This window comes from Wyeomyia smithii, chromosome 3 (assembly GCF_029784165.1).
Source record: "Wyeomyia smithii strain HCP4-BCI-WySm-NY-G18 chromosome 3, ASM2978416v1, whole genome shotgun sequence".
NCBI lineage: Eukaryota > Metazoa > Arthropoda > Insecta > Diptera > Culicidae > Wyeomyia > Wyeomyia smithii.
In genome coordinates, this window is record NC_073696.1 from 241,154,014 (window position 1) to 241,173,374 (window position 19,361).

The following is a 19,361-nucleotide window of genomic DNA, read 5'->3' on the forward strand; positions in this document are numbered from 1 at the left end:
TCAAACAAAATATTCATCACTATTATAAATTAATAATATTTTTGAATTTAAATTTTGTTTTTTCTTCATGTAATTCACCACAAAAACCTCTTTGCAGGCTTTCGTAGAATACTCGTTTTTGGTTAGGTATTCTACGTAGAAAACTTGTCGGAAACTACAAGAGGTTTTCTACATGACATCCCTGCCTGGCATATAAACATTGATAACAGTTTAACAACTATAGGTAGTTGAGATTTCTAACGATGAAAATATTCTAAGCAGTTAGAGAACAGATTGATTCTCAACATGCAATATAGTTTGTGCCAATTTTGCATGCGGTTGCCTGAATGTCATTTTCGATGTAAAACTGATTTCTCTCCGCAGGGATAGGGTTAAAATTACGGAATAGCAACATTAACCTAGCGTCTCCACCGAGTCAACAGTGAAAGGAGACGCACGGGTATCATTCTCGTGGCTAGGGGCAGCAAAATTCTCAGGGATGATTGAATAGTTATAATCTTTCATTTTTTCCAGTTTAAGTTTTCGGATCGCACCTGTGTTGACCAGTGTTAATAACAAAAAAGACTTGATAAACGTTTGAGAAAGGTTTGTAGTCGGTTTTCCGACTAAGCTTTTTCAATAGTCGGAACAAAAGTGGTGTACAACCTTCATGTTAACTTTTTGAATGCATCTTTTAGTTCTACCAATCAACTGTTTGCAGTTTTTTATTCTCCAGTTATATTTGTACACCAAGGATCTCAAAATGCCAATGAAATCTTAGCTCAAACGACACTAAAGCCGACTCGTTGGGTTGCGAAGAAAACATTTCTTCAAATATTCGTTCTGGTACCTATATATTTCAACTCCAATTGATAGCCAAGCCACTAGGCTTGACCTTGATCTAGGCTAGGAGATCAAAGTTTTGTTTCGTCTAATACTTTAGCCGGTTTTTTACTAGCTTCTCAAACTTTTACCAAAATTTTAAGGCAAGATCATAGAACTGCACTGTGCTTGCGCAATTCTTCTTAATCGGTCGCCATTTTAAAGAAAACTGAGCATCAATAAACCATGTATACAGCATGCACACAAATATACTACTACAAGAAGAAGACAGATAGAGAAAGCTAACAAATACATGCTCTGAGCGTGTTTGCTGTTGATTGAGAGAACTTCAGAAAGTTTCAAAATTTTAGTAGTTAGTTTAAATTACACAAACCCAAATTAATCTACCTAGTAGTGAGACCCAACCTTTCTCATTCGAACTTATTATTTATTCAAATAGAATTACCCAAAACTTCATTCAAAAAAATACACCATGAAAATTTCTGCTGGATTTATTTTCCACTTTAAATAACGATTTTCTGGTAGCCAACAGCACAACTAAAACGAACATTCGACTGAAAGGAATGTCTCATTACACATAGGAGAGTCAGCTGACGCTGATAATTCTTATAAACCTGTGTGATCGAGATCAAAGCCAGTCTGAGTCATGCCTGCGAGTGCAACACAACAACAAAAAGTGCTCCGTAGGGCTAAATTTTTTCGAATCAATATCTATCTTTAACAACGGCTTTTACCCGTTAACATTCAAGTTCATTAAAGGCAGACAGTGTGTGCAGCCGGGGAAGCGAAAAATAAGCGAACTTGAAATATGATACAGATTTGGAAAAACATACCGCATCCAGACGGGACTTGAACCCGCAGTCTCCCTGACTACTTCACTGGTTGCCGGAATACTTCCTAGAATGGCCAAATTCTGCCTTATCTGGTTATAGTACAACATCAAATTTGGAAAATGTTGAGGCCACATATTTTGATCGTTGCTATAGTTTTAAACAACTCCGAGCTATTTTTCTTTCCATAACTTTTAAACCACATGCTTAAACATTATAATGGTTTTAAAGACAAGTTTATTTGGTCCGTTGAATCCAACTATGTTCAGATCGGTTGTGTAGTTTCTGTGGTACCTAATTAAATTTTGTGATTTTTACAATTTGATGCATAACGGACAAAGTTAAAGTCCGATAACAGTGTAATTGAATAGGATTTTATTGCGCAACTAGATCTTTTATTTGAGACTCATTTAGTGAAAATCGGTCCAACTATTCTGAAAAAATTGAGTGAGCTTAAGCAGTCTTTGGAATATGTTTCTTTTCAAAACGTGATTTCCTTTTTTGATACATATCTTTTATACATAATTTTGAACCACATGTTTAATCATTAGTTAAGGATTTTCAACCAGGCCGTTCATTTGGCACTAGTTTTGTTTAAATTGGTTATTTAGTTTCTGAGATAATGAAATTTCGTGATTTTCACATTTTGATACACGGTGCCTAAACTAAAAATCCGATTACAATGAAGTTCACTAGGGTGTTATGAGGCCACTAGACCTTTCATTTTCAACTAATTTCGTGAAAACCGGTCTAGTCATTTCTGAGAAAAGTAAGTGAGTTTAAGCAGTCTTTGGTATATGCTTTGCTTTTATAGCGTAATCTGACATTTTTATAAATAATGGACAAAGTTACAAACCGATTTCAATGAAAATCAATAGCAACCTATGGGACAATAGCCCTTGCATTCGAGACTAATTTTGTGGAAATCGATCCAGCTATCTTTGAGAAAAGTGAGTGAGTTTAAACAGCCTCTTAAAAACATTTCTTTACATGACTTTTGAACCATATGTTTAATCTTTATGAAATTTATAAGTTAAAATTTCTGAAGATACCCCGTTCATTTGACATCAGTTTTGTTAAAATCGGTTGCGTAGTTTCTGAGATATTGATGTTTCGTGATTTTTACATTTTGATATATAACCTCTGAAACACAAATCTGATTCCAATGAAATTCAATAGCAACCTATAGTGTAACTACACCTTTCATTTGTCACGGAAATCGGTCCAGCAATCTCTGAGAAAAGTGAGTGACACACATACATACATACATACATACATACATACATACATACATACATACAAAAAATGCTCAGCTCGTCGATCTAAGTCGAGTGATATACGACATTCGGCCCTCTGGAGCACTTTCATACCTTTAGTTTTTTCAGTGATTGCTATACCTTTCTAGGAGAAAGGCTAAACATTCGTGTATGGGGAACTAGACGGCATCGTTATAGTCGCAAAACATTTTTTCTGTCAGCTGTCCTTATTTTGCCGATACCAACAACAATATCGCACGCTTAGCCTTGGGGCTAATAGCGGTCTCGATCAACTAGATTAGTTGAGAGAATTCGTTATCGATATTGTTTTTTGGCACATTTTGCATGTGTAGGATAAGTACAACGATACACCGTGCCCCAGTGCTGAGTCGAGAAAATTTCCAGCTCGAAAAGATCCTCGACTCGATCGGGAATCGAACCCGATATCACAACCGTGTGGGAGAGCTAGCCGACCGACATCGCTAACCACAGAGCCACGGGGATTTTGCCGATACCACTACTGCCATATAGGAACGCTCTCGAATGTCATTAAAAACTGCCATCGCTTGGTACATTTTTCGTCTGCCACTGATTAGGAGACTAAACAATTACCCTAACCGTTTAATTACGAGATGAAGGAGTAAAAAATTGTAGAAAGCCTTTGTCTGGATTATTGTGATCCGGAAAAAATATTTGCAAATTCATTTCCAATCCACAACATTTACATAATTGGAATCAATTCTAGTTCGTAGAGAGTAAATCAAAATAGAAAGTTTTGTTGAACAATTTACTTGGAACCCTCACTTCCCCCCTTTAAGTCAAATTGATTAGAGACATTTCACCAGTTTTTTTGTGAATGTGTGCCAAAATGTGGAGTAATTAGCTTATTATATACTACGTTATTACGATATAACTAATTTGAAATCACCCTGCTGAACTTCAAGTTTTTTTTGAAGTGATTGCTCTAGCTTGAACTAAGTGTTATTTGATGTTACTGTTTTAATTTAATGGTTTGATGACTTATCAGAAACCGTTAATGAAACATGAAATTACCTTGGCTACTATGTAGGCAACCACGCAAATAAAGTTTACGCTAATAATTCAAAGGAAATAAGAAGATTGAAATTGAATAATAGATGAGCTGCATTTACAAGCATACAGTATAAACAATACAAATTAGTAGGGGTCTTCACATCAAGCTCGTATGCGAATACCCAGCCGTAAACTGTGTATCTTCCATTACTCGTCAATGGAGGTGAGTATATTTACGGCTGGGTATTTGTTTACGAGCTCGACATGAATACCCATATTATTTTAAGAAGCCTGGTGTATCAAATGTCTTACGGTCTAAAACTGCGAGCTAAACCTAAAACTAACAACTAGCATGGTTTTTCAAATCATTGGTTCAGTTTGTAAAACCTTTGATATAGATAAAAATAAAAATAAATACAGAACCTCGTTGCACCCACGAACATTGAAACGAGTGATGAAAAATCTCTGCTCCCATTTCCATCTGATATTATACTAATAACGTTTTCAGTCTTCCCAACTTTCACCATATCTTTTAGTACATCAGCTTTCATGCTTGTAAAAAATATGGTCAAATAAACAGCAATCTCTGTAGATCAGAATTATTCACAAACGACAGCTAATTATGATGTTGATGACTCAAAGGATATCTTTCATTCAAAGTTATAGTCACAAAAACCACAAGCTGGTTGATCTGTGGTGGGCAGTAACTTTCACTATATGAGGAGCTGACATAATGTAATTATGTCTTATTGTAACATAACTAATAGAACTATGATCACTCACTTTTGAGAATTCTGTCAAAATGTTATTATAAGTTGGTTCGTTTTCTAATTTCTACACAATTTGGTATTGAATTCAGCTATTTGTTGGTAAATAAACCTTTCTTAACAAGTTTTACATTTTCCCATTTTTTGCAGACGGCTGGACAACCGCCGATTTGGTGTTCCTCTGGAAGGAAGGCGACCCGGTGCAAGTGGTCAAAAACTTACACCTACCACGCTTCACACTGGAAAAGTTCTTAACCGATTACTGTAACAGTAAAACTATTACCGGTAGGTTCGATTTGTATTTTTAACTGCCTAGATTTCCCGAATATAATTTTTCCCCGATCACAGGTGAATACAGCTGCCTGAAGGTGGACCTACTCTTCAAGCGTGAGTTCTCGTACTATCTGATCCAGATCTACATTCCCTGCTGCATGTTGGTTATCGTATCCTGGGTGTCTTTCTGGCTGGATCAGGGTGCCGTCCCCGCCCGGGTTTCGCTCGGAGTGACAACACTGCTGACCATGGCAACGCAGACTTCCGGTATCAACGCATCACTGCCGCCGGTTTCCTACACCAAAGCCATCGACGTTTGGACCGGTGTCTGTTTGACGTTCGTATTCGGAGCCCTACTGGAGTTTGCCCTGGTGAATTATGCGTCCCGTTCAGGTTGGTAGTCCGCTTCAGCTCGGAAGTTGCTCTTGTTTCCAAGTAAATTCTACTGTAGTTAATTATATTTAGTCTGTAGGCAAACTCTGACGACTTTATAATACTGATTTCACCTGCATTTCTTTTCGGTTTCTTTTCGTTTCTTTTTTCCCTCATTTCACGTCATCATTCGCACTTGTACGCTTGCCTGTCAAACGAATAACGTTGGCAATACATAACCGTTCCTGTAAAACTTTGATTCGAATCAACCGCGATAAAAAATCCCTGCTCGTATATCCCTGTTGTGTACATCCAATATAAACGCATAAACAATCATTTTCAACATAACGTTTATGTAATCTCTAATTAATTTTGCTATCTTGTAATCAATACTGTAACGCCACGCAAATTGTGCTTACCTGTTTTTTGGCACTTGGCCGTAAATGTTTGTTCCAACGTAATCTTGTTACACTGGAAACCAACAACGTTTAACTCTGCCCCGTAACAACACTGTGCAACACTCGTAAATTCGAAAAAACGAACATTACAAAACAAACAAACAAACAAAATCAAAATAAAACACACACACACACACACTCGCGGTCGCGATCGTGCCGTTCCCTTCGCATCACTTGGAACACATAAATTCTTGTGCGCTTCTTGTCTGTCTTGTCGCCCCGTTTCATTCACGCTCACCAAGCGGATAGAGCCGCAGATATGCACCGGGAAAACATGAAGAAGAAACGACGCGAGCTGGAACAGGCCAGCCTGGACGCAGCGTCCGACCTGTTGGACACGGACAGTAATGCCACTTTTGCGATGGTGAGTCGATTATTTCTACTTGAGTTTTTAATGTTTTCATTTAATACAACCACACGCAGAAACCCCTGGTACGTCATCCGGGAGACCCACTGGCACTGGAAAAACTGCGACAGTGTGAGGTCCACATGCAGGCTCCCAAGCGGCCAAACTGCTGCCGGAGCTGGCTGTCGAAATTCCCCACCAGGTAGGTCAATCCTGATCCAAGCATGAGATAGCACTAGCCGCTTGTCATTTTCTATTTTCGCAATAATAGATGTGATAAAAAACAAAACCGAAGCAAAAAAACCTACATTTTCAAGATATAAACATTTACATTTTTTTGGCATTTTGTTGGTCAGAGTCCGGTCCAAGCTCAAAAGCACCCAAAACAATGAGAACATCTTCAGGTTTAGAAAAAAAACGATACTCACTTTCTTTGAACACCCCCCCCCCCCCCACCCCCCCTCAGAAACAATCAAAAACACGATGCCGAAGTTCCTTCTGCTTTATACTTGCTCACATCAAACTTAGCTTATAATCCATCTAAAACCAAAATATACCATAATCTAAATTAAATTGATTTTTGTTACTATACCAACAAATAGCCCGTTGAAGAAGACTCCGTGCTTCGGAAGGGGGTAACTATTTTCCCGAATTTACTGCTATGAGTTTACCGTATTCCTATTTAGTTGTTGTTGAACGAATTCAAGCAATTATCTAGCGTGTAGTGCTGCCTACAACTTAGAGTTACTTTTTATTGATTGAGTCCAAATTCACTACAACCAGGCAATATACAGCAGGAAGGCGTCCATAGTGGGCGTTTGTTTTTTTTAGTTCCCCTATGATTTGTGAACACTTTGCAATTGGTACAACTTTAGTTTAGATGTTGAAATTCACCCCCTCTCCAAATATAGAGGACCCTGCATCCAACACCCCATCCATCCTCGTTCATTTGAAAAAAAAAGAGAGTAAAAATAAGTCATCTGTGAGTCACCACCTCATATCCGATTCTCACAAACGAATGGTGTGAAAATGATTAGTTGAGCAAGCAAAGAGAACAAACCCTAACAAACTGTTGCACAAAAATCAATTTAATCAAAGAACCTACGATTCTTGAACTACTAATCCCAAGGAATCTACTGACACCATTGAAACACACACACATACACGCACACTCGTGTACACAGCAAATGAACACGCGCCTTTTCCCTTCACAGCTTAGTTTACACTACCCCTACCCACCTCTAGATTACTTACTACTCTGTATGGCTGAACACTCAAATCAAGCCTAAACACAATGCGAATAAAACGGTGTCGACTATATCCAAGAAACATTTCGATGCTGAAAAAGCGCTTTTGCATTCACACTAAGGTCGCTTTTCACGCGGGGGATGCGTTCCGAATTTGTATGGGCCCGCGTAAAAACGACTTTTTTGAGTTGCAAATATAGCAAAGAAAACCGTCCTAAAACGTTCAAACCTCGTTTGAATATGGTAGTGGCCAATCTAGAGACCAAAATGCAGTATTTTAAATTTTGAGTATTTACACCAAAAATTGTGATTATTTTTTTGAAAACTGATATATGATCACTCGTGGCCTGAAACGGAAAACGTGATTAAAATGAGGTCGATATCTTGTACCGTTTTTGAGTAACGGAGGAAAGCAACCCGCGTAAAAAAAAACCGCGTAAAAAGCGAACTTACTGTTTTTTTTTTGGTATAATTTATTAAGTTCTAAAGGAAAAAATAATTTTTTCTGCAAGACCTGAAACGGTGCTTTTTAATATTTCTACCGCCAGCAAGCAAGTTTATGTGAAAAAACAGCATTTTTCCGAGTTTTTTAAGACGTTGAATAAACTTAACAGAATCTGCTGTTTAATTACTTTACTTCAATTTGCGTTCAAGCGTTTATTTGCGATACGATCATGATAATGTTAATATAAGTTTCCAATCGCATCTTGAAAATTCATAACTGCTCGCAAAGCTCAATACCGCTTAATCAGTGTTGAACCATTTTTTTTTTCATTCAAAAACAAATTATTCCATAGCACCACTGTACGTATTAAAAATATTCTGCCATTATTCTCAGTGCTTACAGTGGATGTGATTTTATAAACGTTATATTTCAATTCTTGTCATTTAAATGCTTGTGTTCTAATCCTTGTACCACCACCTCTCTGATATGTAGATGCTAATCGTACCACTTATTCAATTTTCAGCTACATATTATTATGAGCTATATCTAAATTTAAGCAACTTCTAATGTTATTCATAAGTAAGACTGGTCGACAAAAGCGAAAAACAGCTTGCCACAAGGCCTAAAAAAGTTACCCTAAAAAATTAAAGTTTTCAACCATTCCTGTGAATTTTGGTAGTCCTGGTGTACGCAGAAGTGCACGTCATTTTCACGTTGGCTTATGGAAAAACTCATTTAAGTCTCTAAGAAAGTTATCTTCACTAAAGGTCACAAATTTCACAAGAATTGGTAAAAAGCCATTTTTCCATTTTTTTTCTCGTTTGAGCTCTAGGGTAAAACCTATGTTTAGCAGTGTATTTTTTTCATTTATTTATTAGATGCGCAACCAAGTTCTCGCTATTTGCCGTAATAAAAATGCAACCTACCGTTTTGATTCAAACTTCGAACAGTCTCAAACTTCGAGTACTTTACAATAAAAATCGAATTATTATAGTTAGTGTAATAAAAAGAATGATTATTATATACCATTTCGTTCCTTGGAATGTCCTTCACACAGTGATGTATAGCTCTTTACTGTAGGGCCACTTCCGGGGAATCAGCAGACGTTGAAGAAGTGACAATCTTTACTCAGACGGTTTGCCTATCTATCTCTTAGCGATTACTTTCAAGTGTTCGGCATTTGAATCCAAGCCGATTTCTTTATTCTCCTTATTTGCATGTACAAAACGTGTTCAAATCTATAGAAATAACATTTAATTGCGACAACAATAAAATAACGAACATGCTAAACCTTTAAGATTGATGAGAAGTTTATTTTTAGTTGATTTTTTAGTGAAAGAAGTTACATCACAGCTTAAGTGTTCGAAATTTGATGCAGTACGGTATTTGTTTTTCCCTAATCCGACAGTTTCAGTGACTTTTTCCTACTCTTTGAAAAAGGGGAAATAAAGTCACCGAAACTGTCGGACTAAGGAGAAACAAATCGTTTTTGCTTTCATTCTGATTAAGCCGACAATCCCGAAAAAATAAAAATGCAAATTTATTTTGAAAAATACTTAGAATTCATAGAAATCATTCAAAGTATTGCCCATCGCCAGCTTCAACTTTGTTCCACCGTTCCGGCAGAGCCCGAATATCGTTATAATGGGACGGCGCAATATCTAGGGAATATGGCGAGTGACTTAATACTTCCTATTTGAGCGCTTCTATGTAAGTTTCAACATTTTTGGCAGTTGAAACCGAGCGTTGTCATGCAGTAGAATCACGTTTTTCGTTTTCTGCTTACATTGGGGTTCTGCTTGAGGGGTTATATAAATGCACCTTTTGAGCGCTAAAAATTGCATTAAAAATTTTTTTGCGGCAAAATGTAACTGCATGTTTCAAAAAGCGATCGTTAAAGGACCGGCGAATTTTATAACGAAAATTTAAAAAAAAAAAGATGAAGGAAATCGGTTCAGTAGTTTTTCCGCAATCCGGATCACGGCAAAGTCATTTTTCGGAAAACACTATTCCGAGATAATCGCGTGTAAAGTTTCAAGTTTAGCTTATGCGGCCGTGGCGAGGCACGCTGCAAATCGCTCCAACTTGCTTCCTATTGTTAGGGTCTTTATGAAAATTTGTGAAAATGTTCTCAAGATGTTGTATTTGAAGATAATGCCATAATTTTTTTTTCGGTTTTTTAAAACCAAAAAGTTATATAACCCCTTAATAACAATAATTGAAGTCGATACCGTTCCTCAGTGATTATGTCGTTTGGTTTCAACAGCTTATAATAAATGACACCGATCTGATTCGACTAAATACACAGCATAACCTTCGCAGCGTGTATATTCGGTCGAGCCGAGGACGTAGAAGCATGACCGGGTAGTCCCCGTGACTTGGGTTGCTGTAATGAAGCTATTTTTTACTCTCCCGTCATGACGCGATGAAGAAAACCCTTCCATTTTGGCTGCTGGAACAAATGTTCACAGGCGAAAAAACGACGATCAACGTGGCTTGGCTCCAAATAATATCGAACCCAAATTCTTGTTTTCAAAACAATCCCAAAGCGTACAATCGCTCGTAAATACCTTGGCGGGTAACTCTTATTACCTAAGCAAACTGTTTCTGCGTTTGGCATGGATCCTCATCGAGCAATTCCTCCAATTCAGTGTCTTCTAAGGTTTTTAGCCTTTCTTTGCGCGAACTGTCATCAACATTAAAATTACGGTACGTTGTTTTACTTAGAGCAGCATTTCTGTAAACTTTTGTTAACTCTCGATACGCTTTAGCCACCGTTTCCATTGAATGAAATGCCAAAAATAACACACCACCCACACCATGACGATTATTTGGCGCAAATATTTACACTAATGTATATGATGCCACAATATAATCACTGATCTTTATCTGCTGAAGTACAGGAGATGAGGATCTTAAAGCCTACAAAATCTTCACGCCTGCTAGGGTTGAATTGGCTCTAAATTCTTTTCAACCTTACCAATCTGCTGGAAAGGGAGGAACCTTTCCAGCTTTTTATACAACAGAGAAAAGAAGCTCTTATTCCCCAGTTGATTGAGCTCTTCCGAGTCAGTGTTATCACGAGTTACATACAAAAAATCTGAACTGTCCAGGAGACACAGACACCTGTGATTTTTGTGTTGGAGTTGTCTTTATTTCAAAAGTGGGAAAAAGAGACAAACCGACTACTAAAACCTTTAGTGTGCAAATATTACAAACTTTGGATGACTATCAATTCAACAAGCTTGGTGAAGTTTCCATTGAGAAAAAATCAATTAGTTTACCAATCAGGTAAATCTACAATAAGGCCGCTACAATTGCTAGTTAGTAAAATCGGGAAATCACTTCAAGCCTAAGAGATAGCTTTGGTTGCTTTTCTTGATATTGAAAGAGCATTCGATAATGCATCCAATGCGTTCCGCGATGGAAGTAAGGAAGACAGGATATTTGATTAATACCAAATCATATATATGTCATGCATTAATAGTCTCAATTAATGAACGCAGTTATGTTCTGGCTCTACTGCTACTTTCCAGTAGCACTCACTACTGGCGCCATCTATTGACGAATAGCGAGAACTTATTTGCGCCCCTAATAACTTAACTAATGTTTTCGATAACCTCTTTTCGCTTATATTAAAAAAAGTTGTCATTGTACAAAAACTGGCATAAGATAATTACAGACAACCAAATGTGCCACTCGATGATGATCTTTGCGTCCAGAAAAATATCGATTATTTTGAAATTTTTTAAGTAGGCAGTAGGGTGTCATTATAAACAAGTGTGCACACTTTTAAGCAAAGACAAAACCCGTCAGTAAAACCGCTGTGGCCGCTATAGGCAAAGACAAAAACCGTTTTTACTAAAATAAGTTAGTAGCAAATAAGCTCACATGATGGCGCATAAGTGTAACGTTGCAAACAAAGACAAAGAATTTTCAGAATATTTACTTCTGTTTGTCTGTGGCTAAATGATTGCCAATATTGCGGACATCACTCGAAGCAAATATTCAGTATACAGTCAGGTTTTTTTACGCGGGGGATACGTACCTCGTAAAAAACCGCGTTAATTCGAAAATTCGCGTAATACAACCGCGTTAATACAAAAATCCGCGTAATTCTAAAATCCGCGTAAAAAAACCACGTTAATTTAAAAATCCGCGTTTAGTAGTCCAGCAAAAAGGGCTTTATAAAAAACCCGAGACGCTCTAGAACCAGTCTTTAAAATTGTCCTCTTTGACTGTCACTCCGGATCTTTCGGAGGGTGGAGGGTTTTTTTGGACTAAGTCTTAAGTCTTGAACGTTTCCGGTTCCACGTTAACCCACGTTAATTCGAAAATTCGCGAAATTTATTTTGAATTAGCGCGGTATCGCGTAAAAAAAACCGCGTCAATTCAAAAATCCGCGCAAAAAAACCGCGTTAATTCAAAAATCCGCGTAAAAACCGTGTATGAAAAAACCGCGTAAAAAACCTGACTGTATTCTCACTGAACTTATTTGAATAATGTTTTTCCTCGGCCAAATATATTTTTTATGCTATTACACTATAGCGAATATTTGTTCATAATTCTGTTTGCTCGAACAGCAGCAAAGTCCTTTGCTAATTTTGTAGTAAATGTATTTGTTGTGCTATTACACGATGCGAATTATTTTCAGAAAATAAATTTGCTAGCAAATTTAGTAAATCTAGTTTCCATTGCATATCTTATGTGTCACTCGAAAACATTATTTCTTTGTTTTGGTTAAGGAACCCGAATGCCCTGACCATGCTTGCCTTTACTCCTCAGAAAACCTCTACGGTGCAGGAGTACAGCTTGCACTGCGAAAACAACTGCTCTCATACTAAAGATAAATAAACGCACATGCTAGAAGAGAACGACGAACGATTTTTATCAGCTTAGCTTCTTGAAGGCACTGCGGTGAAATCTGAAATCTCTCTCGCGAGACAATGAACTATAGTGTACTTTCTCACACGTATGGGCATCACGCACAATTATTGCACTGCAGAGCTATCTGCTATTTGTTGAAAGTTTTACCTTCATATTGTGATTTTTGATCAGCCGTTTTGTATCGGGCATGAAATGGTTACCGCGACCCTTTACCGCAAAATTTGAAAATCAACTTATGAAATATTAGTTTAACAGTACTCACTTACTGTTTCCACTCACAGAAAACCATAAATCAATATATTTTTTAATAAGCAAATTGTATTAACAGTCACGTCACGATGTATACTTCACTTTACATCTATTATTTATTCCACTTAAAATATTGGTCGATAAAAGTTTTTTTTTTTCGCTCACGGACAAAATACCATGAGTGTTGACAGATAGTCTTTTTCTATTTATTGCCCATTATGTAAGCAATCTCACACAAATTTTGCGTTCGAAAATACCTTATACATGATAGTTTAAAATGCAGATGACTTCATAAGCAATACTCACACTTCTTATTTTTTCCACCACTGCACACTGGGACAAAATGAACCCAAATTCCCACTAATTAGAAGCCGCTGCACAGTGGTCCAATAAGGCAAAAAGTAGAACTTAATTCCCTAGCGTCCTTTACCTTCATCCTAGCTTAAAATTGTCTTTGGAACAATCGTTTGTATGAATAACCCGCATAATCGCAAATTGTCAAGATGTATGAAAAGTTTACTATATTAAAAATAGAGAAAATAACTTTTTTGTGTTAAGAGATAGAAGAATAGTTTATTCAGCAAAGTTGTAGAAGATTCAAAAATATGAAACTTTGTTGAACAAATGAAAATCCTATCTTCTTTCGGTACAAAGTTATAAAGTATATTACATGGAACTTACTTAAAAGTTATATTTTTGTACTTAACTTTTGTTAGTTACATTTTACAAGAAAACATTTTACGAACTAATTTCATTTTTCGTCATATTGACTTACATTTTAAGTTTAGTAAAGCGGGCAATGTATGTAGTTTCGCGAGAATGTGAAGATGAACGGGAATAGAAGGTGTGACTAGAATTAGAAAAAAATTTCTCTCGTCCAGACGGGACACGAACCCGCAATCTCCGTTGTCTCCGGCACGCCGCGATGAAACTGCATACACTGCCCTGTGGAAGTTTATTTCTGTCAACTGAGAGAGTGGTCTCTTTACGCACACTATGTATAATGACTTATTATATTCTGGACGAGGGAAAATTTTTTCTGATTCTAGTCACACCTTCTATTCCCGTTCATCTTCGCATTCCCGCGAAACTACATACATTGCCCGCTTTACTAAACTTAAAATGTAAGTCAATATGACGAAAAATGAAATTAGCTCGTAAAGTAAAATTAGCACGACGGAGCTCTTCCGTGATACGCCTTCCATGGGAGTTGGCCACCAACTGACGTGTCTCATCGCTTGCGCCGCTGTAGATATAATAAGTCATTATACATAGTGTGCGTAAAGAGACCACTCTCTCAGTTGACAGAAATAAACTTCCACAGGGCAGTGTATGCAGTTTCATCGCGGCGTGCTGAGATGCGGGAACACAATAGTAGAGGGTGATTCGACATTGGTCTTAGGAAGAGTTACCCTTACCCAGTAGTTTAATTGGCCAAAACACCTTGCCGAAGACAACGGAGATTGCGGGTCCCGTCTGGACGAGGAAAAATTTTTTCTAATTCTAGTCACACCTTCTATTCCCGTTCATCTTCGCATTCCCGCGAAACTACATACATTGCCCGCTTTACTAAACTTTTTTAAAAAAAAAAAAAAGAAAACATTGTTCTAAAGAAGCATTTGGACATACAAAACACACGTTTTTGTTGAAGACCACACATCTCCAGGACTTTTCCTTACAAAGTTATAGCACACTTTAGCATATTTTTTCGATAACTTCGACAACGTATAGAATAAAGATTAGGTGGATTGGGACAGATGGAACTTACAACAGTTCTAAGCACTCAATCTAAACTTCGATAAAAATTATTAACATCCTGATTCTACTTCCTTTATACGTTCTTGAAATTATCGAAAAAATAAGCTAAAACATGCTATAACTTTGTAAGGAAAAGTCCTGGAGATGTGTGGCCTTCAACAAAAACGTGTGTTTTTCATGCCCAAATGCTTCTTTAAAACAACGTTTTCTTAAAAAATGTAACTAACAAAAGTTAAGTACAAAAAACTTACTTTTAAGTAACTTTCATACAATATACTCTGTAACTCTGTACCCAATGAAGATAGGAATTTTGTTTGTTCAGCAAAGATTCATATTTTTGCACGTTCTAAAACTTTGCCAAATTAACCATTGCTCTATCTCTTAACACAAAACAGTTAGTATTTTGGATATATGACAACCTACTGTAACATATGCTCGCCGTAATCTAATATGGGTGGATTGGGACAAAAGGAACCTTAAGGAGTTCATAGTACTTCAGTTTAACTTCAAGAAAAATTATTGACATCATGATTCCACTTGCCCCTTTTTAACCTCTACGTTCTTGAAATTATCGACAAAATAAGCTAAAATTTGATATAACTTTGTAAGGAAAAGTCCTGGAGATATATGACCTTTGGCAAAAATGTGTGTTTTGTGTGCGCTAACAATTCCTCCGAACAGTATTTTGCAAAAAAAAATGCAACTAACAAAAGTTAAATACAAAAAACTAACTTTTAAGTAAGTTCCATATTATATACTTTATAACTTTGTACCAAAAAAGATAGGGTTTTTATTTGTTCAACAAAGTTTCATATTTTTGAATCTTCTACAACTTTGCTGAATAAACTATTCTTCTATCTCGTAACACAAAAAAAGTTATTTGTTTTATTTTTAGTATAGTAAACTTTTCATACTTTTTGACAATTTGCGATTATGCCGGTCATTCATTCAAACAATTGTTCCGAAGACTTTATTAAGCTAGGATAAAGGTGAAAGGCGCTATGGAATTAAGTTCCACTTTTTGCTCGCACTGTACACTGTATGAAGAAGAATATTGAAGAGAAAGAACAGTAGAGTACAACCACAGACAAACAGAGGTGCCTCTTCGAAGAAAAATCCTGAGAAATCTTCGTGCTTATTCGAAACGTTACACTCATGCGCCACCATGAGAGCTCATTGCCTACTAACTTATTTTCGTAAAACGGTTTTTGTCTTTGCTAGTGGGTGTGCGTGCTTACTCATAGCGACACTAGCGGCATTACTGCCCACTAAGCAAAATTTCAAAATAATCGTTATTTTCTGGTCGATGAAATCGTCATCGAGTGGCACGTCTGTTTGTCTATAGAACAACGTTTAAGAAGTAGTGTTTTCCTGCTATTATTAGCGATACTGCTTACCGTGCAACGCACGTGCTGTTTGAATAAATTGTTGCGCAATGTAGTCAATGGTCAATCCGAGAACATGCTTGTCATTCTTCCTAGTATGTGAGAGGAGAGGAGAAAAAATTCACCGCGCACTTCCCTTCCAGTATGTGCCTGCGTGTAGCAAATGCCTTCACCACACTGCTTCTTTCTCCACTCCAAAGTGTCTCAACCAGCTTACAGAGAGACAGACACACTTCCAGCTCACCCCACATCTGATAGAAACAAAAATGGTGAATCACTCTACAGAGAAAACGCAGAACTACACAACAGTGTCCACTGGCGAGCAGTCCGGAAGGTGAAAAAAAACCTACCAGGCAAAAATGTAGTCCTTGTGTAGCTACACTGCGAAAACGAATTCCACCATAGTAAATTCGACCGGCACGAGCGGCACGAGCAACGCAGTCTATATTTTTTCTCCCAATCTCTTTTCCTCTTCTGCCATGCTCAAGAAACCAACTGTGAAACGCACCGCAGATAGCTCTGCAGTGTAATTATTGTGCGTGATGTCCACACGTGTTAGAAAGTACACCGTAGTTAATTGTCTCGCAAGAGAGAGATTTCAGATTTCACCGCAGTGCGTTCAGGTAGCTCAACAGATAGAAATCGTTTGTCGCTCTCTTCTAGCATGAACGTTGATTTGCTCTTTAGTGTGACGGCAGTTGTTTCCGCAGTGCAAGATGTTCTCCTGCACTCTAGAGGTTTTCTGAGGAGAAAAGACAAGCATGCCGAGAACCACATTCGAATGGTTGTTTATCGCATGATATTGATAGTACAGTGCCAATGGAAATCATAAAGCTCTGTTAGCCACTTAGGAATCATCCAACGCTACTGCTATCAAACACGTTTTACCTTGGTCAGCGATGAAGACAAAAATCCCCTTGTCATGGCGGCTCAAGTGGCGCATAGACAGCTGTATAGAGTACAGCAACAATTACAATAATCCCTCTACAATATTGGTTTGGCACCAGTACATACTACACTGTGGCATATTCAGCCCACACAAAAATCGACTTTTCGAAATTTGTTCAGCGGTAGGTCTCAACAGTTTCGTCTTCTCAATCGTGTCATAACCTCTTTCCCAGAACAAATTTCAGTTACCACAGACAGCCGCAACCCTCCGAGGCATAGTCTAAGATAGTATAGTTTCTCGATATTCCTTTCAACGGTGTAAAGTGCGGATTCTAGGCACCTTGGTTTCCATGAGAGAAAAAACGACGGTCGCATGACGGCGAAATTAGTAGGCAACAAAAAGAAAGAGTAGCGTTGAAGTTTTCTTTTCTTGGTAACGGGACAAAGCTAAGGAAACATTCTTTCACTCGCTCTCGTTGTTCGTCAAATTCATTATTTTTCCGCTCATTTCCTATATAAATGGATACAGGAATTGTTTAGATTTAGGTTTCGTTTTACGTCACCTTTTATCTACATAATTGTGTTGTTGCGAGCTTAATGGGTTAAATAGGTTTACCAAATCTACAATTTCATTAAATCATATCTCAGCCAAATTATAACCGATTTTAATAAACAACGTCTATTGTACTCAACAGTGAGTGTAATTTTCAATTTCTAGAGTATTTAAATTTAATTTCTAGAGTGACTTATAAATCAAGTAAACTAATTTTTTTTTTTATTTCTGATGGTCGCTCAAAAACTTTAAACATTGTTCAATGCTCTCTTTTCGTCTATATTCAAGAAAAGCTGTCAGTTTACAAAAACTAATATAAAGCAAAATAATTGAGTATATATAGCTTAGCTAGTTGATAATGAAGCTTCTCTGCTAGTTTATTTGTTACTAATTTTTTACCTGACAATTGCAGCAATTTCAGGAAAAATCATAAAACATCTTATTTATTCTAAAACTCATTATATATAGGTAAAATGAAAGCATATACACTGGGGTCGCTTTTTACCGGGTTGTTTTTATACGTTTTCTTAAATGGGATATTTTTACAATAATGCAGATTATTTTTACTCGGTATTAATGCGGTACAACCAACCGCGTAAAAAGCGACCCCAGTGTATTACATATAGGCGAGAAAACGTAAAGAAAAATAGATTTAATGTCACTTCAGAAGCTCTTGCATTTTTTTTTTTCATTTGTACCACCGTGTTACAAGTCCCTGGCAAAGGTCTGACGGCTTAACATAGCCTTTGAAATCGGACCGCCGTAGGTCGCACCTCAAAGCGGTCAAAATTACACTTTTTTGACCCATTAAAAAGCATGAAATATTCTAAAGAGAGTTAGCAGCCTTAAGGTCCGGTGTCAGAGAGACTTTCAGTATTGGTTTGCTCTCAGGCTTCTAGCATAACACCCCCCCCCCCCCCCCACTTTAAACTTTCACTCGCGCCTAATTCCAAAAAAATGTCAGATAAAAATCCACTACTCATCACGGTTTCAAAGGAATGCGCTGTATATGGCTCTAGGACTCTTGAATAAGAATCGTGAGTGGGAATCCTCCGGATCGTGTTTGCGATTCCTCTCACGATTCCGTCACCGTGTTAATCACGCTGGGAATCCCCAGGACGTGTTAGTAAGGGATCCTCCTTTCTTTCCTAACACGACCATGAGTATGTAGCCGGCGTCGTTATCGATCTATGCAAAGCAGAAGCTACTGAATTGCTACATTGAAAGGTAGAACATCAATCAGAAATTAGCCATCTTGCGGTGGTTCCATGTGCTACTTCACTAGGTCAAATCCACCAAGGAGGAGCAACTACGAAATATACTGTCGGTCAAGCTATTTCAATATGAAAAATTTCTTTCGGTCATAAAAGAAAATACTTTTCCGCTTTGAGTCACGACACTTCGAAATCTGATTGAGCTGAAATTTTTAATGGGGACTTTTTTCGAGAAGAACTTTCGAGTCTTACCGCTAATCGAAATTCGAAGGTCAATTGTTTTCCATACATTTCTTTAGAACCCTAATAAACGGTAAAGCAGAACCCCTTATATTGAACAAAACTGAAGATCAATAGCTACGCAACTGTTCAGCTGCGTTATTTAAAGTGCTTATTTTACTTAACTACAATCATTGGATATTTCATGAAAGCAACATTCAATTTAAGATAGTTAATCGAACCCCGTTTCATTGTGTTCAGGCGCTTACACTTTTAAACGCACATTTGCCCACGCCTGCTCCTTGTTTCATTTTCTTAGTTTTTCACTTTTTTCAGCAGATATTTTTAACCGAATTTTAC

General features: G+C 37.4%; 1 protein-coding gene across 8 annotated transcripts in view; it reads left to right on the forward strand.

Annotated features, from left to right (window-relative positions):
• LOC129730022 (glutamate-gated chloride channel) overlaps positions 1-19,361 on the forward strand; it is a 132,029-nt gene that overhangs the window by 101,235 nt on the left and 11,433 nt on the right. For 4 of the 8 annotated variants that reach the window (XM_055688974.1, XM_055688972.1, XM_055688973.1 and 1 more), the window contains 5 exons: positions 4,858-4,992; positions 5,056-5,373; positions 6,053-6,174; positions 6,234-6,358; positions 6,759-6,791. In XM_055688974.1, coding sequence (XP_055544949.1) covers positions 4,858-4,992; positions 5,056-5,373; positions 6,053-6,174; positions 6,234-6,358; positions 6,759-6,791 — 733 coding nt within the window. Of the gene's footprint in view, positions 1-4,857; positions 4,993-5,055; positions 5,378-6,052; positions 6,176-6,233; positions 6,359-6,758; positions 6,792-19,361 lie in introns of those variants that run through there. The other 4 variants (XM_055688978.1, XM_055688977.1, XM_055688976.1 and 1 more) reach the window with 2 other exon arrangements.